Below are 26527 nucleotides of genomic sequence, written 5' to 3' on the forward strand. Positions count from 1 at the left end.
TCTTAAATTCTCACTCAAATTTTATTTCTCTCTAAATTTCTTTTATTAAAATTATCATGACGTTTTTGTAAATTAAATTTTCTATTAGAAATTATTCGGTGTTTTTCAAAATTAGAAATGGCAAGATCTCTAATCCATTTTGATGACATTTTCATCAATCAATTGCAAACAGTAAGAATATTTTTATTGTATTTTATTATTGTTTAATTTTTTTATTTTCTTGTTATATTTGAATTTAATAGTTTGTAATTTTTTTACCAAAATAGGTGGAAGATCAAATTTTGTAGATTTATATTCGTAATCTACCTATTCCTCCATAACCCTTGATTGAACCCACTTGAGAGAAGTCGATTTTTCGCACATGGCTCTTGTAGGTAGGGATGTAAGTTGGACCCGACACTCATAAGCGCATCGGTGGAAAGGTGGAGACTAAGGTGCACACATTCCATCTTCCATGCGGTGAGTGTACTATCACTCTGAAGGACGTGCAGTTACAACTTAGATTACCAGTGGATAGGCCGATAGTGATTAAGTTAGTTCACGCAATTAATTGGAGAGGCATATGTGCCGAACTTTTGGAAAGGCTTCAAAGACGATTTTTGGAGGCAGGATCGAAATGGGTTGGTTAAGAAGAAACTTCGATGGGCTCGATAAGGATTTGATTGAAATTTAAAGAGAACAACATGCTAAGACGTATATCTTTTTTATTATCGGGGGTATCCTAATATTAGATAAGTCATAAAATTTCATTCATCTAAGTTGGCTACTGAAACTCGTCAACTTTAAAGAAATAGGAAAATTTAGTTGGGGGTTTACCGTGTTGGTGACCTTGTACCGGGAGATGTGTTGGGCGACGCAACCACAGAAAATTAAAATTGGTGGCTGCATGCTACAACTGCAGTCATGGGCGTGGTATCGACTGCTATTTTTACGTCCTTAAGCGAACTACCCTTATACATTCTTACTCATAACAAGGTAAAATTCATTAGATAATATATTTACCACAATAAAATTAATTAAATTTTAAATTGTTCTGCTAACAAATTATTTCAATAGGTGGAACCATAGACCGAGTTATGCGAGACTACCGAATGAGCTTCAAGATATACGACTTCTGTTATACCAACGACCGAAAGTGGAGGTACGCATTATTTTTAAATTTGAATTATATAATATTAACGTAGTTGATTTGAGATTTAGTAGTATATATAACTAAAATTTGGATTAATTTAATATAATTTGAATGGACACCATATGAGAATCTAGCAATTCAAGAATGCATCTCGTCAGAATTTTTGGTGAATCCCAACATCTGGCACGCAAAAGGTGCCATTGGTAGTGTACGTTATCATGGAGATGCACAAGTCAGATAAAGTGTTGCGACAATTCAAGTTCAGACAATCAATTCTAGTGGTATCTTAAGACCTCGATGACCTGTATCCTATTAACTTACAGGAGAAGACGAATGAGAATTGGATAATATTTCACGCCCAATATATCAACATGTGGAACAATATGTACGAGCCTTTACCTACTCACGAGGCCATTGTCGCTTCAGAGTTAGCCTACGGTCCAAAGTACATACAATTGTTTAGAGTTTATAGTAAGCCATGAGTGATAGAAGAAGAGGTAAGGGGATGGCAACCACATGCGAGGAGGCCACAAAAGGCGCCTATACATCCAAGGTTTGGTAAGGTGGGTCCATTGTCAGCATCTATGTAAGAAATGACATCGATGGCCACACCACCCTCTGAATAGTATGTCTCATCTTATTCTGGTGCGTATACTTGTAACGACCACATTTTAACTTAGAGTTAGGTACAATGTTGGACCAAGTTAAGAAATAGTAGAGAAATTTTGAAATTTACTAAATAGAGATTTTTAGTATTAAAATAGGTAGTATTTAGACTTGATAGGATATTAGAAAATATTTTTTGAGATAGGACAGATTTAAATAGAAGCTTAGACTAAATTGAAAGAGTATAAAAAAATTGCTGTGGTGGAAGTACAATTTTAGAAAGTTAGGAGATACATAGTGGTAGTAGAAAGGTTGGAAGGATTAAAAAGAAATTTAACTAAGTGAAGTATAAGTCATCCTAGAAATTGTAAAAGATGAGTTGGAATAAAATGGTAAATAGCCAAGTAGATATTTAAGGTGTAATGATGATGGGGAAAAGTGTAAAGATGGATGGCTTGAGGTCTTATTAGCAAATTGACCATTGTTGAACCATCCAAGCTCCAAATCTTCATTTTTCTTTGAAATTTCTTTAGTAAAAGCTAAAATGAAAACTAGTGAGCCACTTTATTTCATGAAGAAATTTCCATATATGGGTTAAAAGAGAGAAATACATGAGTTAGGGTTTTGAATTTTCAAAAAGTTAAGGTAAGGATGATGGAAATTCTCATAACATACATGTTTATTTTCATAATATAGCATAGAAAATTTATTTACTTTTTAGTTTTAACTTATAAATGTTATATGTTGTTATGAAATTGAAGAAAAAGAGAAGAAGTTTAAGGACAAAAGTGAAAGGAAAGGAATAGAAGTGACAAAGGAGTAGAAGGGAAGAAAAATTCATTCATATAGATTCAAATAGACCAAATTCGGAGTTAGAACGAGGAAAAGAGAAAATGTAGGATTAGTAGATTTTACGTACACGATCGTTTGTCGATGTAAGTTCGTGTAACTAAATTGTGTATATTTATATGTTTGAATTAAATGTTGTGTATGTGAATTTTATAATTGCCAAATATATGAAATTGTTTACATATCCGACAAAGCCCGATAAATCTTAAATCCTGTTTGAATAATGGAATTCGATGGATATAGGATTTCCCGATTGGTTGTGGTCCTACATGTGTTGCGGACACACCTTAGCTCCTACGAGCATCCCGTTATAAGCCCTCTCGTTATACAGTTCCTACGAGCATCCTGATCGGTAGTGATTTTGCATGTGTTGCGGACTACTGCACCTTTTTGTGATCATCCTATTATATGATCAGTTGTGATCCTGCATATGTTACAGACACAAACGCAGCTCTTTGTGAGCGTCCTGATATGGCTCGCTTGAACTTTCTGATACATGGCTATCCGAGGATCCTAATTAATGGCTCTTCGTGAGCTTCCTATTATATAGCCCGGATAAGCTCTCTGATAGGCTCTTTGTAAGCTTCTCGATTAATGGCTTTTTATGAGCTTCCTGTTATATGGCTTGAGAGAGGATTTCTCAATTATGTGCTTTAAAGAGCACTCCTGAATATGAATTGACGAATTTCATATTTGTACACTTCGAGTGTACTACCTGTGTATCCATCGATGTTTTTAATGATTCAACAGACAAAATTCTAACATGAGAAAATATGAACATGAAATAAATTAATACACGTATCTACCTGAAATACATGAAAATGATGACACATGATATATGGAAATACAAGATGATAATATATGAATAGGGAATTTGTATGATGAATATGTTCAACCATAATTATAAATTTGTACACCTTGAGTGTATTACCCGTGTGACACTGACATTTCAAATGATTTAATGGGCAAAATTCGACATGAAATAATCTAAACTCGAGATGAATTATTATGAAAATATACTTGAAATACAAGGATATGATTTGTATATGTTATATGAATACATGATGTGGAAAGTATATGAACATGAAAATCTAACTATTGTTGAGCCTATACATGTTTCTTGATATTTATATGAAATATATGACTAACAAGGGTGATGAAGATATGTGTTAGGGCTTGTGATCAAGTTGATTGAATGTGCCTTAGATGTTTATATTAAATTTAAATGAGTGGTAAGTTAATTACCATGTTATACGAACTAAGCATTTCATGCTTACTCTATTTTATTTTCCCCTGTTCTATAGTAATTCAAAGGCTCGTTGGATGGGAAGCTTGGTGGAGATCACTCACACTATCCATCAGCTCATTTCGATACATATATGGTAAATCAATTATGGTTACAATGGCATGTATAGGTTAATTGGCCAATATCGGCATATAAATGCTTCAATTGTAACTAGCCATTGGAATGACTTGTGATGGATATGTTTGGTATGTATTTGAAATTGGTTGATTGATAGAAATTATATTGGCATATTGATGATTGAGTTAAGTTAGTATATTTGATAAGATATGCATATATGTGAACTTGGTAATTTAAATAGGTGTGTATACTTGATTATATGAGGTATTATATCATGTATAGGACTTGATTTTGAGTTGGGTTAAATGACCTATAATAGATTGTGAATGTGTTAGAGTGTTGGTGTAGGAGGATGACAAAATGGAGTGAGAAATATGGCTAGGAAAATAACCTATTTTTGTCCACATGGGCATGAGACACAGGCGTGTGTCTCAACCATATGTGACACACAGCCCAGCACATGGGCGTGTGATCTGGCCGTGTGTCCCCTGCATCAGTAAAATTTCAAAACAGAATGCCCAAGTATTTACACACAGCCTAGCACACGGGCATGTGGATTGGCCGTGTGACCCAAGTCAGAGAGCTACACGACCTGAGACACTGGCGTGTCCCTTTTGCGTGTGGTTCCTGACCACACGGGCATGTGACCCCTGCACCTAGGAAAAATTTTGAGATTTTTCAAAAAATTCTCTAAGTACCTGGTTTAGTCCCGACTCGTTTCTAATGCATGTTTTGGACCTCGAGGGTTCATATAAGGGACTTTATATTTAATTTCTGACATGAATACTGTATAAAATGAAATATCTGTTTACTTGATCTGCATATTCCGTTAATGTTTCGTAACCCTGTTCTGGCGACGAACATGGGTTAGGGGTGTTACATCCAGAATGCAATTTTGGTATCATTTTTCTATAGCGATATAGATGCCTTTCATAAAATATCGATACCTTTTGTTTAAGTATCGATATTTTGCCCCTGTTTTGAATAAAAATAATTTTTAAATCATTTCCAAACATAAACAAACATCCATTAATAACCCCAAATATTTATATTAATAATTTTTAGTTAAATAAGTTAAATCACTACGTATGAATGACTAAATTATAGAATGTCTAACCAAAAATTCTTTGGCACCAAATGTAATAGTCCTATACAGGGTCCATATAGTCGGATCGACTATAGGGGTGTTAAAATACTAACCCTGTCATTTTCATACAAGCACAATATTTTTCTACTTCTACTTCGATGCTAGGTTTTGTTTTCGAACCTCCATCCCTAGTGTATTACACACCGATACCACCGACATTTTCGATGGCGATGATAACGACGACGACATATAGGTTGTCTTTGTTTTGGGCACCAACCGAGAGTCTAGTCATTATGCCATCAGTGTATGAGACACAATATAGTTATACTCCTACACCGATGGTGTCACAAACACCTCTGAGATCATTGTTCTACTAAGGTGGATCATCTTCCTAGCCACCTATTCCTAGACCGTAGGATGCACAATGGAAACTGAGGAGTAATCGGTCGTAATTAACCACAAACAAATGTGAAGAAGATGAGAGGCCAAGACCACAAGCTATACTGGAGCTTGAACCAAGAAGGAATTTGGCTCGCAACCATTGACCACCTCGATGTGTACACATTCTAATTGGGGATTGGATTGATTTACATTATTATTGTTCTTCTCATGTTAACATTACAATAAATATCAAACATTTTTATTGTATCGATGTTGCACATCATTATGTTTTTAGATAAATATAGTTTCTTTTTCATTAAAGTTGGTATTTGTTATCATTTCAAAATATTAAATCAAGGCTGTACGTGAACAATGGAAGAAAGTTGTATAATTTATTGATTTGTATTGTATGAAAAAATGCGCGCTTACAGATTACAACAAAATTGATGTTAATAATGTGTTGTACTTGTATCATCCCTTTGATGTGGACATGACGGCATTGTATGGTCCGAGTTCCTACACCACCCACATAACCTCAATTGATTTGACTTTTCCCAGATGTCAATGTTGTTGTGTATCTGAGTCGATGATGGGAGACCTTTTGGTTTGCAATGCAATAATCTATCAGGTAACAACTTAAATGGAGCACTCGATATAGGTGACCACCTACATTCATTTCGGACTAGTGGGAATACGTTTCCCCACACATTTTAAATGTTTTATAGTTTGTAGACTTCGTCAAAAAAGCTTATGGGATCCAAACGTTGATTATTACATATTGCAATTGCATGAGCGCATGGAAAACAAAGTGCGCCAAATCTCCCACAGTCGTAAGTCCTTTGTCTCAGGTGTACACGATACGCTCCCCCGACAATACCTTGGTCTGACCTGTCATACTCCATTACTCGAAACCATAGGTCTTCATGTGAGTGACACACTAGATGCATACAGTTCGCTCGTGTTGTAGCCTTTCTAATTGCTTTCAGTACATCATTGCTCCAAACGTGGCCACCATGCATCTACCCAACATAATTCACTGTGACACCCCAAACCCGATCGGGATGGTCCAACCCAATTCGAAACATCATATTAGCCACCGAAGTAACTCTTCATTTAACACTTTACGAACCACACCAACCATGTAACACCCCTAACCCGTCTCCGTTATTAGATTAGGGTTACGTAGCATTACCAAACAATTGGAACAACATTTAACATCATAACATTAAATAAATTAATCTCATTAAAAACCTATCAAACATATGCATTTGGTCCCTAAATCGAGCCTTCGAAACCCTAAAAATAGTTTAAAAGCAATTCGAGACTAGTTTGAAACAAAACAAAAGATTTGAGAAAAAGTTACAAAATTTAAAAATAGGGGTCACACGACCGTATGGTCAAGTCGTGTGACATAGCCCAGGCTGTGTAGCAATCGAACAAAGGGACACATGGCCGTGTTGCAGGTTGTGTAACTCTTTGACTTGTGACACAGCCATGTGCTAAGCCGTGTAGCACACTAACTTGATACACTAGCAATTTACACGGCTGTGTCGTCAAGCCATGTGACAGCCCATGTCCCAAGTCGTGTGATTCATAATTTGACCTTAAAAACAAGCCATTTCGAAACCAAACACACCTAACCATCCATCCCATTTGTGCACACATTTAATAAACTTAAGCATCTTTCAAAAACTTATAAACATACCATTTCAAACATCCTATTTCATCTAACCAATATGTCATTCAAAGGCACCACATTTATATCAAAACATCATTAACCAAATAAATCAATATAACCCTACTTAAAGCACAAAACCTAGTTCATTTATCTACCAAATGATATCACATATGGCCATTTACATGCCATCACAAACATACCAAAAAGGATCTTATATAAAAGCATTCGAGAATGGCCAAAATGTTCTAACTTGTCATAGCTCCAAGTTTATCAAACCAAACATAAACTTCAAAAGCATATACATACCAAATCAACCACTTCACATTTAAGAACTATCATAATAAAAGGGTCCTATACATGCCATTTATAACCTTGGACAAAATACTCAAAACTACCAAAATAGTTACTGGATAGTGTGATAGATCTTCAACAAGTCTCCAACCAATCGAGCTTCCAATAATCTATAAAATTAAAGAAAGTAACTACATAAGCAACTAGCGCTTAGTAAGCTCGTATAAACTAAAATATAACTTAGCATTTCTTTAGCACAATTTATAGAATAAGCATAATATAGTTACCAAGACTATAAGCTTAGTAAAATATTATACAAGCACCATAAAACTCACAAGTTAGTAAGTTCATCCATGGTACAACCATCAAACTCACAAGTTAGTAAGTTCATCCATGATACATATGAGTTCAATTATATCATAAATAGATTTCATAAGATACATCATTTAACTCATCAACGTTTTCATAAGATCATGAACCATTTCATTTGTATACATACCATGACATTTCCTTTACTTACCTATTGAACCATCTAGAATTGCATCGGATACTCGAGAATGCTCACACATAGTGTGTGTTTTTTCATATAACCGTAACCTTTCCTTTTTAATAGTGCTCACTCGAGCTGTGAAATGGACCTGCTCACACGAGTTGTGGGTCAGAATGTTAGCTACATGATGTTGCTCACACAAGCTGTAGAGAATTCACAATAAATGCAGGACTTCAGCCATCAGCAAGACATTCAAGACCAGCACCCGAAACATGAAATCCCTAATGACATGTCATTCGTATCCTAAGAATTTTTAAAGTTCAATGGGATTCATTGTCAGTTAATTACTCAAAACATCGATACATAAGCATTTTCAAGTTCATTTATATTAGCACATTATAGTAAATAATCAATTTAGCTAACATTAATACGATTATAATTCATATGAACTTACCTCGATAACTATGGTTGTAGAAGTAGAATTTGAAACTAATCCGAAGCTTTCGTCTTTCCTCGATTTAAATTGATTGTTGTTTATCTTGATCTAAATAGATAATTTCATTCAATTAGTACTTCAAGTATTCAATTCAATTCAATCCATAATTCATATTTATGTAAAATTATAAAATTACCCTAATATTTTAACTTTTCATAATTTAGTCCTTAAACTCATAACTTGAATATTAATCATTTTAACCTAAATCCATATTAACTAATGCTACAAGGAGCCTTGGTACTATATTACATGCCATTAAAACTAATCATTCTAAGTGTGAACTTGGAATAAATATCAAAATTACATGTTAACTTTTAAATAGTACAATGTGATACATGATTTTTAATTTGATTCAATTTTGCAAATTATTAATACCGTTATTGACATAGTCATTTTACATTTATATATTATATATAAAATTTATTTATTCAATATGAAAATAAATGATAAAATGTGTATAATATAAAAATATCTCATGTGAACTTGAAATTATTACAAATATCCTTTCTTTTAACTAATAAATTTATCCTAGTTAAACATGTGGTTTAATTATTTTATTTAAACTTAATTAATAAATTTTATTAATTTATGTAAATTTAAAATTAATTAAACTGGAAAATATTAGATTGATTTTTCGTAATATAATATTTAATTATACTTTTAAAATTTGAAATTATTTCAATTTCCATATTAAATCATAACTTAATTAAATTTTTATAGCAAAATATTATAATATTAATCTTTAAAATAATTCACGTGTAAATGCATATAAAAATTAAAATGAAAAATGTTACATATTTATGTTTATTAATTGCATGCTTTAAATTCTCATTATATCTAAATTTATAACCACGGTTATTTTAATTATATTTCTTAATGGTCTACCGCTCCGCCATGAATTGGTTAAACGTCATATACCTATCAACCCCTTCTGTGTCTTCTGTTCGAAACAACCTGAGGATATTGATCACCTCTTTCGAACATGCTCCATATCTAGGGCAATCTGGTTTGGAACACCCAAGGCCATTCGAAGTGACACTCTGGCTCTATTTGAAGCAAGTATTGTGAAATGGATGTGGATCATAAAGCTGTTACTCATGGCTGGATAATAACCCTCTGGCGAAGCACCCCAATGCAGTATTGTTTAACAACGAGGAGCCAAATCCATTACTGGTGGTGTACATGTGTCCTGGAATATAATGAGTCCATACAGGTATCCGCAAAACCTATAGTACTGCACCGGTAGAAGCGAAATTGCATATTCCAGGTAACGCGTCCCAAGAGCCTCCCGCTAACTGTCCCTTCGCTACTATTAAAGTTAGTTCCCATGCAACCAGCTTCCCATGCAAAGGTGGCCATGCAAAAAGAAAACGTTGCAGGCATTCGAGCCTTGGTTTGCAGGAGCTGAAGCCTGAAGCTTGAAGCTGCCGATCTACTTACTGTTTTTAGTTACATTTTGATTATTTTGTAATCTAGTTCATTTTGAACTAAGTAGGTAAATGTTTTAGTATTGATTGATTGAAAAATCAGAAATGCAAGTTGTACAAGCTAATCTTGTAAGTTTCAATGCAAATTAGTGGTGTTAGGTAGTTGATTAGGTAATTACTTGTTTGTTTTACTTGTTGACTAACATATGTAATGGCTTAATGCCTTGTTGGTGTGTTAATGAAAAAACTCAGCTCAATTTCATTCAAAAAACTCTCTTTTCTTTTCTGTTTTCCATTGCAAAATTTTCTTCTTCCTCGATTGTTTCTGCTACAAGTCTCGAGGCTTGTTGAGCAAGCAAAGCTGAAACTAGCTTGCTGCTGCCCTTTTGCACCAACAATTGGTATCTAGAGCCCTTGTCTTAGTGGACCTGTTGCTCAAAATTAAGGAACCTGATGGCTTCTTCAAGATTTTCACCAGCAACCCCACCAGTCTTCAATGGAGAAGGCTTTTACATATGGCTGGTCAAGATGAAGACTTACCTGCAGGCCTTTGATCTGTGGGAAGTTGTCAACACAGATGCTGAGCCAGCACCACTGAGGGCCAACCCCACAGTAGCTCAGATCAGACAACATGCTGATGAGAGGACCAAAAGGCACAAAGCCATGTCCTGCATCCAGAACTGTGTGTCAGATGTCATCTTCACCAGAATTATGGCCTGTGAGACTCCAAAACAGGCCTGGGACAAGCTTAAGGAGGAGTTTCAAGGCACTGAAAGGACAAGGCAACAGCAGCTATTGAATTTGAGAAGGGATTTCGAGAATCTGAAGATGAAGGAAGAAGAAACAGTGAAGCAGTATGCAGATAGAATCATGACAGTGGTTAACAGGATAAGGCTCCTTGGTGAGCACTTTGATGAGGCAAGAATTGTGGAGAAAGTCCTCTCCACTTTGCCTGAGAGATATGAGGCAAAGATATCCTCCTTAGAGGACTCAAGAGATCTTGCTAGCATCTCTTTGACTGAGCTAATTAACACTTTTTATGCTCAGGAACAAAGAAGAGCTAGCAGAGCTGAAGATCACCAGGAAGCTGCATTCAATGCCAAGGCCAGAGAAGCCTCGAGCACCAATGCTCCCAGAGGCAAAAAGCCTTGGAAAAGCAGGTCTAAGCCTGATACTGCAAGGAGCAATGACCAGCCCTGCAGACATTGCAAAAGGCCAGGTCATCCAGAAGACAGATGCTGGTTTAGGCCAGATGTAGTATGTCAACACTGCAAGAAGAAAGGCCATGTTGAAAGGGTTTGTAAAAACAAAACCAAGCCGAGGCAGAGTCAATTTCAACAACCAAAGGTTGAAGCTCGAGTAGCTGAGGATAGCAGTGACCAAGAGGAGCAGGTCTTTACTGTTTCTTACTTAGCTGCTGAAAAGAAATGTTCAAAAGGCTGGTTATTGGACAGTGGTTGCACTAACCACATGTCACCAGATGCCTCCTTGTTTAAAACCTTGGATAGAAGTTGCAAAACCAAGGTCAAGGTTGGAAATGGTCAGTTCATAAGGGCTGAAGGAAGAGGAGAGGTGCTGATATGTACTCCTACAGGCAACAAAGTCATCTCAAATGTCTTGCTGGTACCTGAAATTGACAGAAACCTTCTCAGCATAGCTCAATTGCTTGAGAAAGGCTATTCTGTTGTGTTTAAGGATAAACAGTGCCACATTGTTGATCCAAGTGGATCAAGCCTTATGATAGTCACAATGACTGGTAAATGCTTTGAGGTCCATTGGCCAAGTGACTCAAAGTCAGCATACACTACCTCTGTTAATGATTCCAAGCTTTGGCACCAAAGGCTCGGGCATGCCAACTTCAGGTCAATGGCTCGATTGGCCAAAGAAGGCTTGGCAGAGAACTTCACCAACTCAGTGGAGCATGATGATGTGTGTGAAGTGTGTCAGATAGGAAAACAGGTAAGATTACCATTCCCAACAAACTCAGCATGGAGAGCCACTGAAAAATTGCAGCTGGTGCACTCTGATGTATGTGGACCTATGAGGACTGAATCACTCAAAGAATAACAGTATTTCATCCTATTCATTGATGATTTTACAAGGTTTTGCTGGATTTTCTTTCTGAAACACAAGTCCGAGGTAGCTCAAGTGTTTGTGAAGTTTAAAATGGTCATTGAGATGTAGCGGGGTTGCAAGTCAAATCGATAAGGTCGACAATGGCACCGAGTACACTTCACTTCGCCAAGTTATTCGCAATGATGCTGCATCAAACACCACTTACAAATGTCTACACACCTCAGCAGAATGGGGTAGCTGAAAGAAAGAACAGAAGTCTGATGGATATGGCCAGATGTCTCCTGTTTGAGAAGAAACTGCCCAAAACCATGTGGGCTGAGGCAGTAAACACTGCTGTTTACCTTCAAAATAGGCTTCCTACCAAAGCTCTTGCATCCAAGACACCTTTTGAGGCTTGGTTTGGATTCAAGCCTTCCTTGGCACACCTGAAGGTGTTTGGTTGCCTGTGTTATGCACAAATACCAGCAGCAAAAAGAGACAAGCTCTCTGAAAGGGCTCAACCAGGTGTCTTAGCAGGCTACAGCTCAGTTAAGAAGGGCTATAGGGTGCTGGATCCCTTGACAAACAAAGTCCAAGTAAGCAGAGATGTCATCTTTGATGAAAAGGCTTGCTGAAATTGGGACAAGAATGAACCAGAAGCAGTTTCAGAAGACCTGGTGCCCAATCAAGCTGAATTTGAGCAGCTTGGTCCTGAAATGGATGTTGATGATGAGCCTATAAGAGGGACAAGGTCCCTAGATGAGATTTATGAAAGGGCACATGTTGCTATAGCAGAACCCAGCAGTTATGAAGAGGCTGAGGCAGATGAAGGTTGGAAACTGGCTATGGTTGATGAAATCAACATGATTGAGAAGAACCAGACATGGGAGCTGGTTGATAGACCTGCTGGAAAGAAGACCATTGGAGTAAAATGGGTCTATCGAGCAAAACAAAATGCAGATGGCAGTCTGAACAAGCTGAAAGCCAGGCTTGTTGTCAAAGGATTTAGCCAAAGGTATGGTCTGGACTACCTTGAAACTTTTGCACCAGTAGCCAGGCTTGACACAGTCAGAATGATAGTTCTTTGGCTGCTCAACATCAGTGGACCATTCATCAACTTGATGTGAAGTCTGTATTTCTCAATGGTTTCCTAGAAGAAGAGATTTACATCGAACAGCCTCAAGGATTTGTGATCACTGGCAAATCACTGGCAAAGAACACATGGTGTATAGGCTGAAAAAGGCCTTGTATGGCCTGAAGCAGGCTCCTCGAGCCTGGTATGCTTGAATTGATTCCTACTTGCTCAGTTTGGAATTTGAGAGGAGTGCCAGTGAACCAACATTGTATGTGAAGAAAAATCAAGTTGAAACTCAGCTTATCTTGTCACTCTATGTTGATGATTTATTAGTAACTGGAGGAGACAAGAACATGCTGCATGATTTCAAAAAGAAAATGATGGAGATGTTTGAGATGTCTGACCTAGGCAGAATGAATTACTTCCTAGGAATGGAAGTGAAGCAAACAGCAAATGGAATTTTTCTTAGTCAGAGTTCCTTTGCTATGAAAGTTTTAAATAAGTTCTCTATGAAGAACTGCAAGCCAACAAGCACACCAATGGCTGTTGGAATGAAGCTATCAAGACAGGAAACTGGTGAACCAGTTTGTGAGACTATGTACAAGAGTCTCATTGGTAGTCTATTGTATTTGACTGCAACAAGGCCCGACATTATGTTTGCAGTTAGTGTGCTATCCAGATACATGAATTGCTGCAACAATCTGCACTTTCAAGCAGCTAAACGAGTACTGAGGTACATTAAAGGCACCATCAACCATGGTGTAATGCTTAAAAGAGCTGAAAACATGAAGTTAATAGGCTATGTCGATAGTGATTGGGCTGGATCGAGAGATGGCATGAGGAGCACGTCTGGATATGCATTTAGCCTTGGCTCAAGCATGTTTTATTGGAGCTCTAAGAAGCAAAGTCTGGTGGCACAGTCAACAGCAGAAGCTGAATATGTTGCAGCTGCATCTGCTGTGAATCAAGCCATATGTCTTAGAAAAATCTTGGCTGATTTAAACCAAAACCAAGAAGAAGCAACAGAGATTTACTGTGACAACAAATTTGCTGTTGCAATTGCAAAGAATCCCATCTTCCATGGTAGAACCAAGCACTTCAATATCAAGTTACATGTTATAAGGGAGATGGAACAAGCTCATGAAATCGAGCTAGTTCATTGCAATTCGGAGGAGCAAATTGCGGATATTTTTACCAAGGCACTCAATGTGTCTAGGTTTGTAAAATTAAAAGGGAAGCTAGGTGTAACCAGCATAGAAACTAAGGAGGAGTGTTAAAGTTAATTCCCATGCAACCAGCTTCCCATGCAAAGGTGGCCATGCAAAAGAAAACGCTAGCATTCGAGCCTTGGTTTGCGTGAGTCAAGCCTCAAGCTTGAAGTCGCCGATCTACTTCATCGCTTTTTAGTTACATTTTGATTATTTTGTAATCTAGTTCATTTTGAACTAAGTAGGTAAATGTTTTAGTATTGATTGATTGAAAAATCAGAAATGCAAGTTGTACAAGCTAATCTTGTAAGTTTCAATGCAAATTAGTGGTGTTAGGTAGTTGATTAGGTAATTACTTGTTTGTTTTACTTGTTGACTAACATATGTAATGGCTTAATGCCTTGTTGGTGTGTTAATGAAAAAACTCAGCTCAATTTCATTCAAAAAACTCTCTCTTTTCTTTTCTGTTTTCCATTGCAAAATTTTCTTCTTCCTCGATTGTTTCTGCTGCAAGTCTCGAGGCTTGTTGAGCAAGCAAAGCTGAAACTAGCTTGCTGCTGCCCTTTTGCACCAACAGCTGCTCTGACAGCACCATTCTTAATGCTTATAGCTTTAGTACAAGATAGAGTATTAGCAAGATATGGCGTCACAGCTGCATTAATAGGATATTGCCCTAACCCTCTATATCTTGCTGCTTCCTACATGCAAATTTCCAAAACCCATTGTCGGCTCCTGCTGATCCGAGAGGCTTTAAGGAAACTGAACTCATTACGTATAACTCATGCACAGTTATATCACTCTGATCAGACATAGGCACGTTTGATTAATGGCCAGGTAACAGTTCATTGGAAGCTGGAACCATTGCAATCAGGCATCCGGAATTCGCTCCGCACCATCCATCTATGATTGGAGCGAACATGGCACATGCAGTCACACAGGGTATACCTGCTGGCTCGAAGGGCCACTACTTCTCAGCACTGGAACCCATTAACAATGTTTTTTGCGCTTTTGTTAATCCACCCAAAAAAATTATATTTTATATAAAAAGTGTTACATAAATTTATATTTAGGTAATTACAGGAGGGATAACCTGAGCCAATTAATTAGTAACTAACCACCAATCGCATCAGTCACCTGGAATAGTTAATTAGAAACACTCAAGACCCTGTTAAGTAATAGACTTCCTTTAGCAAGCCAAGCTGCCACGAAATGTTTTTCCCTTCAAACATATGCTACCTGCTATGGGTGGGGTTTACTTCCACTGGCCTAAAGGTCCATTCAAAATTTAAAAATTGGATAAAAATATTATGTTTGAAAAATAAGTTTTTAACAAAAAAAATAGGTCCGTTTAAAATATGGACTGGGCTCAAACGTTTGAGCTTGGCTCAGCCCATTTTTAAGTTTATAATATTTTATATTATGTTATATTTACATATTATGTAATTTAAAACACATTAAAAAAATAAACTTATATAAAATATATAATACTACTCTAATATAAGCATTAAAATAATGTTAAAATGACTATATAAAATTTCAATAAATAAAAATATAAAATTATTAAATATTAAAATAATATATTATAAATATTTTTAAAAAATTTAAAATTATATCAACGGACTTAAAATAAGTTTAGATTATTTTTTACAAATATAAACAAATTTAAATAAAATTTTAAATTTATATTTTAAACTGAACCAATTTAAATAAATATACAATATATTAATATCTTGGGTGCGAATCTCTCCTTAGCAAAGCCCTTATGCCTTCAACAAAAGATGAGAACTGACATAAATTTGATAATGTATCATACCTAACCCATAAGAAATGACATAATTTATTAATTTGATAAAAGAAATGGAAATTCTTTTGATAATGCGACATAAAGCTAAAAACAGAAAAAGAAAAAAAAAACATCACAAAACCACGTCCAGCCCACTGTTTCTATCTTTGGATTCATGCGGTTTTGTACCAAATGAATTATGTTTAGTTTAATCCCTTTTAAAGTTTGCATTTTTCGGCATTGAAGTACTTAATTAGTAGCTTTTTTATATAATTTACTTCCTATCTCAAATTTAATTTAATTTATTTCTGAATTTAATTTGTATTTTTAATTCTTAATTATGATATAATTAGTTTATATAGGCATAATAAATTTATTTAGCCCTTTAATTTTATAAAAAATTATTTTAGTTCTCTATTTAATTTTTCGCCTATTTTAACTCTTAAATTTGAGTTGTTTGTTAAAACACTCCAAAATAAATGGAAAGTTAATATTTGTTAACTTTGACATGGCATACACGTGGATGACACGTCAACATTAATTAATTAATTTTTAAAATTTAAAGATTCAAAAATAAAAAATTATTTTTAAAATTAAAATTATGAAAAAATATCAAAATTATAAAAAATATTTTTAATATTTTAAAAATCAATTAATTACTTTTTTTTCTACAAAAAAAATGCAATTATTTTCAAAAGGTGAAAATGCTTAAATTGTTTTTAATAAAACTATAATAAACCCCTTTTTTTACTACAAGAAAATGAAAATACAACTGATTATAGGAGCTATACAAGAAGCAGGGCCTAGGAACTGGAACGAACTGGAAGACCAGATTCCAAAATTTTCACAGTTTGGTCCATTGTTGGCCTAACGTCTAATATGGGATGAGAACAAAGAACTGCAACTAAAACATACTGCTCCATCACTTCTGCTAATCCAATCTCCGCCATGTCTTGTTCAAGGACATCCAATGCCCTACCTTGTTCCACAAGCTCCCATGCCCAGTCTGTCACCCGAAAAATCTTTCCCTCATCGTTGTCATATGCCTTTTTGCCACTCAAAAGCTCGAGAAGCACAACCCCAAAGCTATAAACATCGCTTTTCTCAGTTAACTTGCCATACAAGGCATATTCTGGAGCAACATAGCCTAGAGTTCCAGCTACCCTTGTGCTTAAATGTGTCGTTCCTTCAGACTTGATCTTTGCCAAGCCGAAATCCGCAACTTTCGGCTCGAATGTCTCGTCCAAAAGTATGTTACTAGCTTTGATATCTCTGTGAATGATAGCAGGATGAAGTCCATGGTGCAAATAAGCTAAACCTCTGGCAGTTCCAAGGGCAATTTTAAGACGAATAGGCCAGCTAAGTCTCTTCTTCTCGGATCCGAAAAGATGATCATAGAGGCTTCCGTTATGCATCAAATCGCAGACGATGATCCTTTGATGTCCTTCCAATGGAATTGTTGCAGTGCAGAAGCCTCTCAATTCAACAAGATTGACATGTTTTACACTTGCAATGACTTCTACTTCATGTACAAAGTTTGCATCTCCAACAAGTGAGCAATTCTTGAACCTTTTTATGGCAACTTCAGATCCATCAGGTAACACCCCTTTATAAACATTCCCGTATCCTCCCATTCCAATAATGTTCTCTCTCGAGAAATTCATTGTCGCACTTTTGATTTCCTTAATTTTGAACTTCTTTAAACCGGTGCTTCTACTATACAATCCGAATCCGAAAACCAAACTAGTCTCATCTTTAACTGAATCGTTCTTCTCCATAACACGGCGACTCCTCTCCTTTATATTTTTCCTATGTCGTCTCATCAGAAGGACTAAAATTGCAGAAAAGGCCCCAAGTAGACCAACAAGAGAACCAGCTGTGGCACCAGCAATTGCACTTCGGTGGTGGCTACTGCTCGATTTCTTCGGTTTAAGTTCTATGGAAAACAAACACTTAGCAGTTGCTTTATCAGTTGGACCAAAATTGTTGATAAATGCAGCTGCATACATACTAGGATACCCTGAACAAGCAGAGATGTTCCCCGCAGTGCTACCGATGCCATCGAAGTAATTTTTCCCAAGTTGGAGCAGCTTTCTAGTACATAATTCACACGTAAAACTATCATCCAAAGACTGAGTACAGTAATATCTTAATTGGTACAATTCGGTACTGGGGATTAGGCTCTCAAATTGTGCTCTAGATTTTATATTCATGCAGGGTTTAGAAATCCATTCTGCAATATTATATCCGCAAGAAGTTTCGATATCAAAACCATTTATGAACTCACCTATTAGCAGTTGATAGGAATCCCAGCATGCCTTAGAGGTGGTGGGAGGGGGAACAAAGTACTCGTTCGTTCGGAGATACTCGGATCGGACCAAATCGAGTCCTTCAAGGATGGTTTGACACTGTGTAGAAATGTTAGCAAATGTAGAGCTTTCAGGGTCTTTGTTTACCAACTTCTTAAGGATGTCAAAGTTCAAAGGACAAGAGGCTTTACCAAGGGTTTCATTTGAGAGGTTTTGGCAATATGAAGCTGAAATACCGATCTCCAAAAAGGTTAAGATTGTTACTAATGCAAAGAAAGGGAATAGAGATAAAGGCATTGCAATGTCACTAACAGGAACCTTCAATTTTAACTTTCCGCTGGAATTGATCAAAACAATAACTTCAGCATCAACCTTTTATAAGATCCATTGGCCGGTTTTGGCTGTTTGTAATGGGCGGCAACTTAGAGCTTGGAACCAGTCTTCAACCAATTTTAAACGGCGGAGACAGAAGAATCTTTAACATACATCAATATAATCTATTTCATATATTTGGAGCCTCATATCTCTCTATTTATCTTCGATTATATGTTGGATATAATTGATACTTCGAAAAAAATGAAAAATCTGAATAACATGAGCTAATATTATACCGAATACGAATGCAATGAAAAATTCGAATAACATTAACGGGGGTATAGTTAGAAATTTTCTGTTTGTTGAGATGCCGTGGACGAATGGATTCAATGGCTTAAGAAAATATGCTAAGAATTAAAGTCTAAGCCGTGCATGTGAGGTTTAGGTAGAGGTTTTATTAAAAAAAGAAAAACAACCTGACAAAATTAGACTATCCTTTAAAAGGTAACTTTTGGCACTAACCAAGACTAATTCATATATAGGAAATTTTACTTAGTTAAATTATAAAAGAAAGTTGAAAGTTGATATCGTTCATTGTCGGTATATTTGATAAATTATAATGTTCTCCGATTAAAATGTTTAACTATTATATTTTGACTTATGTTCTGAATTTTATGAGATGGACCCAAGAAGTGAAGTAAATTAAATTTGGAGTTTGAGTGCTTAATATGATTTTATTTTATATGCTTGAAGAAAGAACTGCAACTAAAACATTATATTATATCATTTGTATTCTTTTCTAATAATTTAATGTCATTTTAATATTTTCATCTCAGTTTTATATAATCCTTTCTCTTTGATGAAATTTAAAAGCTTAAAGAATTTGGGCAGTAATAATAATGTTTGACAGAGAAACATAAGCAAAAGAGATACATATAAGAGTTTATTATTTTTATTTTTATCTACTTTGGTTCTCTTCCATAAATTCTTATTTATTTATTTTTGCCATTATGGTCATTTAGCTTTATTTTTATTTTTATTTTATTTTTATAGAAGGGAGATTGTTAAGATAATTTAAAGTTGTTGCAATGTGATAAGGGAAGCTTTCATTTCCTTTGTTATTGTGACAAAAGAACTTGTCATATTTGGAAAATTGACAATTTATTAAATCAAATCTTTGGACTATGTTGATATCATGGAATGATTCAAGCCCATCAATGAATATCAATTTACTTGGAGAAACATATCTAGAAGATCGAATCAAATCATTTATATTGAATCCCTTGGATCAAGACAGTTGGATCGGATCAAAACTTGAAGACTTAATTTGCCAACAGTCTATTTTACTTTAGTCATTGAATATTATATTGCATTTAACTATTTTAGCTATTGTTTAGAAGGGACGATGGTTGATCTTTATCATGTTAGCAAGTCTCAAAAATCTTATATAATCGAAGAGACTTGTAGAGGTTTGTTACTATTTTTTGGAAGCACTTATCTGTTCAATGTTAGGAACATTATTTGTAAGAGTGCATTTTTTATTGTAAAACCTGTGTAGTTGGTTTTACAAGTTAAGTTCTCATGGGAGAATTTAGTGGTGAGAGATCTAGTCTTTGAAATGCAAGAGTGAGGATTTTTCATTGGAATGTGTTAGAACTGGGATCACTAGTTGTATTCGTTTTAAAGATAGTGAATTCATCTCACCGAGCTAGTTTTTGCAGACGTAGAAAAAGCAAATTGCATAAACAACTTTGTTGTCCACTATTATCATTGTGATTGTCATGGTTATTACAAAAGTGTCCACTTCTATTGTTACTTTTGCTCATACTCTATTTCTTATTAACTTAGTCATTGTTTCAAGTCACCAATTGATACCAAAGCATCTCATTAACATAACTATTGGGGATTCTTGGTATTGTTAATTATAGGTCATGCAAGGACCATCAACTACCATCCCCACTGTTGGAGATTGGTCACTATGCTTACTAAAAGGCACACATGAAAATTTACTTCAAATTCATTGATGAGAAGGCTTGACACTCGATTCTTATAGGATGAGAGCATTATATGATTGAGACTGAGGTAGGTATAGTGGCTAAACCCGAGCTACAATGGTCAATTGATGAGAAACTACTTACCAATGCTAACTCTAATGCATTATATGTATTAGCAATCATCCATATTTAGAAAAGTCAAATATATGGGTATCAAAATGTTGGCACTGGAAATAAGAGATTTAAGGCACTAAAAGTGGGATTGAAATTTGGCATGAGATATTTGCAACTTTCTGGTCCCTAATTGTATAGTGACCTTGCAAGTTGATCCTTGAATCTCAACTATAAATAGGCCTAACCATTTCTCATTTTCGTTCATCCCCCACATTTGTCATTCTCTCCTTAAGGCATTGTTCTCTCTCTTTATTTGTAAATTTGCACTTGTATTTTAGAGTGAAATATATTTGGTAATGCCCGAGGACGTAGGCAAAATTTGCTGAACCTCGTTAAATTCTTGTGTTCTTTATTGTTTATTTTGTATATTTTGTGAGTGTGATTGTAGTGATTTATTGTGCAGTTAAATTACGATAGAAGATATTCTGGCCAGGAAAGACCTGGCACTTAAGTGATTCTCGTGATCCACCTCTCTTTCCTGGGAATTGAACTTAGTGTGATTTTTCAGTACAATGAGTTTTACTCTTTTACACGCTTTCGCACAACAATTGGTATCAACACTAGGTTTGTACTTGGGGAAAACGACCGTTTACGATACTATTTACACATACGGTATTGCTCATCCATGACACTATTCACGTCGACGGTACTGTTCACATATACAGTAGTTGGGATTGATGAGAAAAATGACAGAGGCATCGTCATCAGCAAAGACTACTATGACCAATGCAAAATTTGAAATAGAGAAATTTGATGGTACCAATAATTTTGGTATGTGGCAATGTGAGATCCTGGATGTCTTATGTCAGCAAGAGCTGGATATAGCCCTTGAAGAAAAACCTGACAAGATGGATGATAAGGAGTGGGCCAAGATCAATAGATAGGCATGTGGTACAATCCGTTTATGTTTGGCCAAAGAGCAGAAGTACTCTGTCATGAGGGAGACATTAGCGAAGAAGTTGTGGGATACACTGGAAGAAAAGTTTCTAATGAAAAGTCTTGAAAATAGGCTTTATATGAAAAAAACTTTATCGATTCACGTATGCACTTGGTATGTCGATGAATATAATCATCTTACCACCACATTGTTTCATGAGAGGGATACGATCACATTTGATGCAATCTGTAGTGCATTGTATAGATCTGAGACTCGAAAGAAAGATAAAAGAGATCACAGAGATACAACTGCAGAAGTCTTAATAGTAAGAGGACGTTCGCTCAGCAACAAACCTGGTAGAAGGAGTAAGTCCAAAGGGAGACCTGCCAAAAATGAATGTGCTTTTTGTAGTGAGAAAGGGCATTGGAAAAAGAATTGTCCTAAGTTAAAAAAGGGCAAGGGTATTTCTGATGCATGTGTAGCGGAGCATGATGAGGAGTCAGACTTTAGCTTGGTTGGCATGGCAATGGCTTGTCATACAGATGAGTGGATTTTAGATTCGGGATGTAGTTATCATATGTGTCCTAATAAGGACTGGTTTTCTAGTCTTAAAGAACTAGAAGGTGGAGTTGTTTTTATGGGAAATAACAGTGCTTATAAGACAATGGGAGTAGGTACAATCCAATTGAAGAATCACGACGGCTCAATCCAAGTCTTGACAGATGTTTGCTATGTACCTAGCTTAAAGAAAAATCTCATCTCATTAGGGGTCCTAGAATCTAAAGGGCTCACAATCACTTTGAAAAATGGATTACTAAAGGTAGTAGCTGGGGTATTGATGGTGATGAAAATAACAAGAAAAAATAACCTGTACAATTTAAATAGAAGTACAGTTATTGGATCAACATCAATAGCTTCTACGAAAGATACAGATTCAAAGGCTACCAGGTTATGGCATATGCGATTGGGACATGCTGGCGAAAAAGCTTTGCAGAATTTGGTGAAGCAAGGCTTGTTGAAAGGTGCAAATTATTACAAATTGGAATTCTGTGAACACTGTGTTCTAGGCAAGCAGATGAGGGTAAAATTTGGTTCAGCAATTCACAATACGAAAGGAATTCTGGACTACGTTCACAGTGATGTGTGGGGACCTACCAAAGTGGCTTCTTTGGGAGGTATGCATTATTTTGTTACTTTTGTCGATGATTATTTAAGAAAAGTATGGGTGTATCTAATGAAAAGAAAAAGTGAAGTTTTGAATGCATTTCTAAAATGGAAGAAGATGGTGGAGACTCAGACTGGTCGAAAGGTCAAACGACTTCGATCAAACAATGGTACTGAGTACAAGAATGATTCATTTCTACAAGTATGTTAAGATGAGGGCATTGTGTGGCACTTCACTGTTCGGGATACACCACAACAGAATGAGGTGGCAGAACGTATGAATAGGACTATACTGGAGAAAGTTTGATGTATGTTGTCCAATGCTGGATTGGGTAAGGAATTTTGGGCTAAGGCAATCACATATGCGTGACATCTAATTAACCGGTTGCCATCAGCTGCAATAAATGGAAAAACTCCTATAGAGATGTGGACTAGTAAACCTGCTACCGATTATGATTCTTTACATGTTTTTGGTTCCACTACATATTATCATGTAAAAAAATCTAAGTTAGACCCAAGAGCAAAGAAAGCATTATTCGTATGACTTGGGATTTGGTGACACTGCCCAAAGGAAAAAAGGCAATTGGATGCAAATGGGTATATGCAAAAAAGGAAAGATTTCCTAGTAAAAATGAAATTTGATACAAGGCTAGAGTGGTAGCAAAGGGTTACACTCAGAAAGAAAGAATAGACTACAATGAAGTGTTTTCTCCAGTTGTGAAGCATTCATCTATTCGGATTTTGCTAGCCTTGGTTGTGCAATATGATCTTAAACTAGTTCTGCTCGATGTGAAGACCGCGTTTTTACACTGTGATTTGGAAGAGGAAATCTATATGACTTAGCCAGATGGATTTAAGGTTGCTGATAAAGAAAATTGGGTTTGCAAACTGACAAAGTCACTTTATGGATTGAAACAATCTCCGAGACAGCGGTACAAGCGATTTGATCAGTTCATGAAAAGGCAAAGGTACACAAGAAGTAAATTTGATCATTGCGTGCATTTTCAGAAGCTACAAGAAGAAATTTTCATATATTTGCTCTTATATGTTGATAATATGTTGATAGCATCTAAGAGCAAAGTTGAAATTGAGAGATTGAAGACTCAACTCAACCTTGAGTTTGAGATGAAATATTTAGGTGAAGCTAAAAAGATTCTTGGCATGGAAATATGTAGAGATAGAGCTCATGGCAGAGTTAGCTTGTCTCAGAAGCAATATTTGAAACAGGTACTACAGGAGTTTGGCATGAACGAGCAGACAAAACTTGTAAGTACCCCGTTGGCTTCTCATTTCAAGCTTTCTGTACAACTATCTCCTTCGACGAATACGAAACAAGAATACATGTTACAAGTTCAGTATTCTAATACAATAGGTAGCTTGATGTATGCAATGGTGTGTACAATACTCGACATTTCACAAGCAGTTAGTATAGTGAGCAGGTATATGCATAATCCTAGAAAAGGACATTGATAAGCTGTGAAATGGATTCTACGGTATATTCAAAAGACCATGGATGTTAGATTACTGTTCAAGCAGGATACTACACTTGGTAAATGTGTTATTGGGTATGTTGATTCTGACTATGCCGGTGATTTGGACAAACGAATATCAACCATCGGTTATGTGTTTACACTTACTGGAAGACCAATAAGTTGGAAGTTTACACTGTAGTCTACATTGCGTTGTCAACCACAGAAGCTGAATACATGGCTGTAACAGAGGCTGTAAAGGAAGCTATTTGGTTACAAGGTATGGTTAAAACCTTGGGATTGGTTCAGAAGCATATTAACGTATATTGTGATAGTCAAAGTGCTATTCATTTAGCAAAGAATCAAGTCTATCATGCACATACAAAGCATATTGACGTAAGATTCCATTTTGTATAGGAAATTATTGATGAGGGGAAAATTCATCTTCAGAAGATTAAGACTGCAGATAATCTCGCAGATATGATGACCAAGGTGGTAACAACAACCAAGTTCGAACATTGTTTGAACTTTATCAATATCCTGCAAGTTTAATAGTTGAAGAAGGCACTATCAAGTATTGTTGTCAAAGGTAGAAAGAATTGTGTGAAGATAAGATTATCCTAATCAAATCTTTAAGGCGGAGATTATTGGCAATCATCCATATCAAAGATATGGGTATCAAAATGTTGGCACTGGAAAGAATTGTGTGAAGATAAGATTATCCTAATCAAATCTTTAAATGGGATTGAAATTTGGCATGAGATATTTGTTATTTTTTGGTCCCTAATTGTATAGTGACTTTGCAAGTTGATCCCTGAATCTCAACTATAAATAGGCCTAACCATTTCTCATTTTCATTCATCCCCCACATTTGTCATTCTCTCCTTAATGCATTGTTCTCTCTCTATTTGTAAATTTTCACTTGTATTTTGGAGTGAAATGTATTTGGTAGTGCCCGAGGACGTAGGCAAAATTTGCTGAACCTCGTTAAAATTCTTGTGTTCTTTATTGTTTATTTTGCATATTTTGTGAGTGTGATTGCAGTGATTTATTGTGCAGTTAAATTACGATAGAGGGATATTTTGGCTAGGAAAGATCTGGTACTTAAGTGATCCTCGTGATCCACCTCATTTTCCTAGGAATTGAACTTAGTGTGATTTTTCAGTACAATAATTTTACTCTTTTACACGCTTCCGTACAACAACAGTATGCCATTTTTTTGTGGACTGGATCAGAATTGCAAAGTGCATGATTACAAAAACTCAGAATATTCTACATATTGCACATGAAGTAACTAATATCGTCAAGCAATAAAAAATGCAAATGTTGACCACTAGATCTGAAACTTTGAGGATGCAAAATTCAAAGACCATAGGTGAATTCTACATAAAAATCTGTGATCTGTCAAATCAAGCATTTGCCCTGGGGGAAGAATACTCCAATACCAAGCTAGTCAGGAAGGATCTAAGATCTCTTCCTGAGAGATTCTCTACTAAGGTTACTACTATAGAGAAAGCTAAAGACCTTGAAAGCCTGATAATTGATGAATTCATTAGTTCTCTACAGATCTTTGAAATGAATCTTAATGAGGCCAAATGTAACAGGACAGAGGGAGAAAATATTACTCTTCAAGTGGGAAAAGAAGTACCAACTTCCTACACCACTGCAATCAAATAACTTCAGGAGTAGATCACATTACTCACAGAACTTCAACAAAGCTTTTAAGAAGCAATCAAGGAAGACAAAGAATTTTGAATCCAACACGAATGTTCCAAGAAAACTAGCAAGATTATGTTAGGAAAATGGGAGTCGGTATGTGATGTGAATACTCAATTGTTAAAAAGAAAATGGTCACTTGCAAGAGGAGAACACAATACTAGTCAAGCATATCGAAGCTTAAGAGCTTGACAATCTAGTGAAAACCTAGAAGGATTTGCTGCATCCAAGCTTATGGTTTTTTTATAGTTTCAAGGCAAGAAAAAATTTAATGCAATTTTATAGTCTCAATAGGAAAAAAAGTTGTATATAGAAAAAAAAAATAATTTCTCCCCTCCTATCCATTATCACATTTCTTAAAGTGCATTAATTAATTTTAATTCCATATACAATTTTTTCCCTTAAAAATTAATTAATAGCCTTAAATGTTGTTTAAGATTTTTAAATTCAATAAAAATTTGTAACCATTTAAAGATAATAATGCAATTATATTATATAGGGTTAAAACACATTAACAAAATATTAACCATAATTCCTATTTGATAAGGAATATCTATATTTGATAAGGAATTTAACATAATTATGGTA

The 26527-nt window shown here is 35.6% G+C and overlaps 2 protein-coding genes across 2 annotated transcripts; one reads left to right on the forward strand and one right to left on the reverse strand.

The window, feature by feature from the left end:
* Positions 1–16724: 16724 nt before the first annotated feature.
* On the reverse strand, positions 16725–18527 carry LOC105804797 (probable LRR receptor-like serine/threonine-protein kinase RKF3). Its single transcript, XM_012637551.2, has one exon. The coding sequence runs from the start codon at positions 18525–18527 to the stop codon at positions 16725–16727; it is 1803 nt and encodes a 600-aa protein (XP_012493005.1).
* Positions 18528–25540: 7013 nt separating this feature from the next.
* LOC105801252 (uncharacterized) lies at positions 25541–25900 on the forward strand. The gene has a single exon (XM_012632574.1). The coding sequence runs from the start codon at positions 25541–25543 to the stop codon at positions 25898–25900; it is 360 nt and encodes a 119-aa protein (XP_012488028.1).
* Positions 25901–26527: the final 627 nt, after the last annotated feature.

The sequence above is a fragment of the Gossypium raimondii genome, chromosome 11, assembly GCF_025698545.1.
Source record: "Gossypium raimondii isolate GPD5lz chromosome 11, ASM2569854v1, whole genome shotgun sequence".
Lineage (NCBI taxonomy): Eukaryota > Viridiplantae > Streptophyta > Magnoliopsida > Malvales > Malvaceae > Gossypium > Gossypium raimondii.

Bases quoted from the DNA above. Each gene is read 5' to 3' on its own strand.
- LOC105804797 (XM_012637551.2), bottom strand. From the start codon at position 18,527: ATGCCTTTATCTCTATTCCCTTTCTTTGCATTAGTAACAATCTTAACC.
- LOC105801252 (XM_012632574.1), top strand. From the start codon at position 25,541: ATGCAAATGTTGACCACTAGATCTGAAACTTTGAGGATGCAAAATTCA.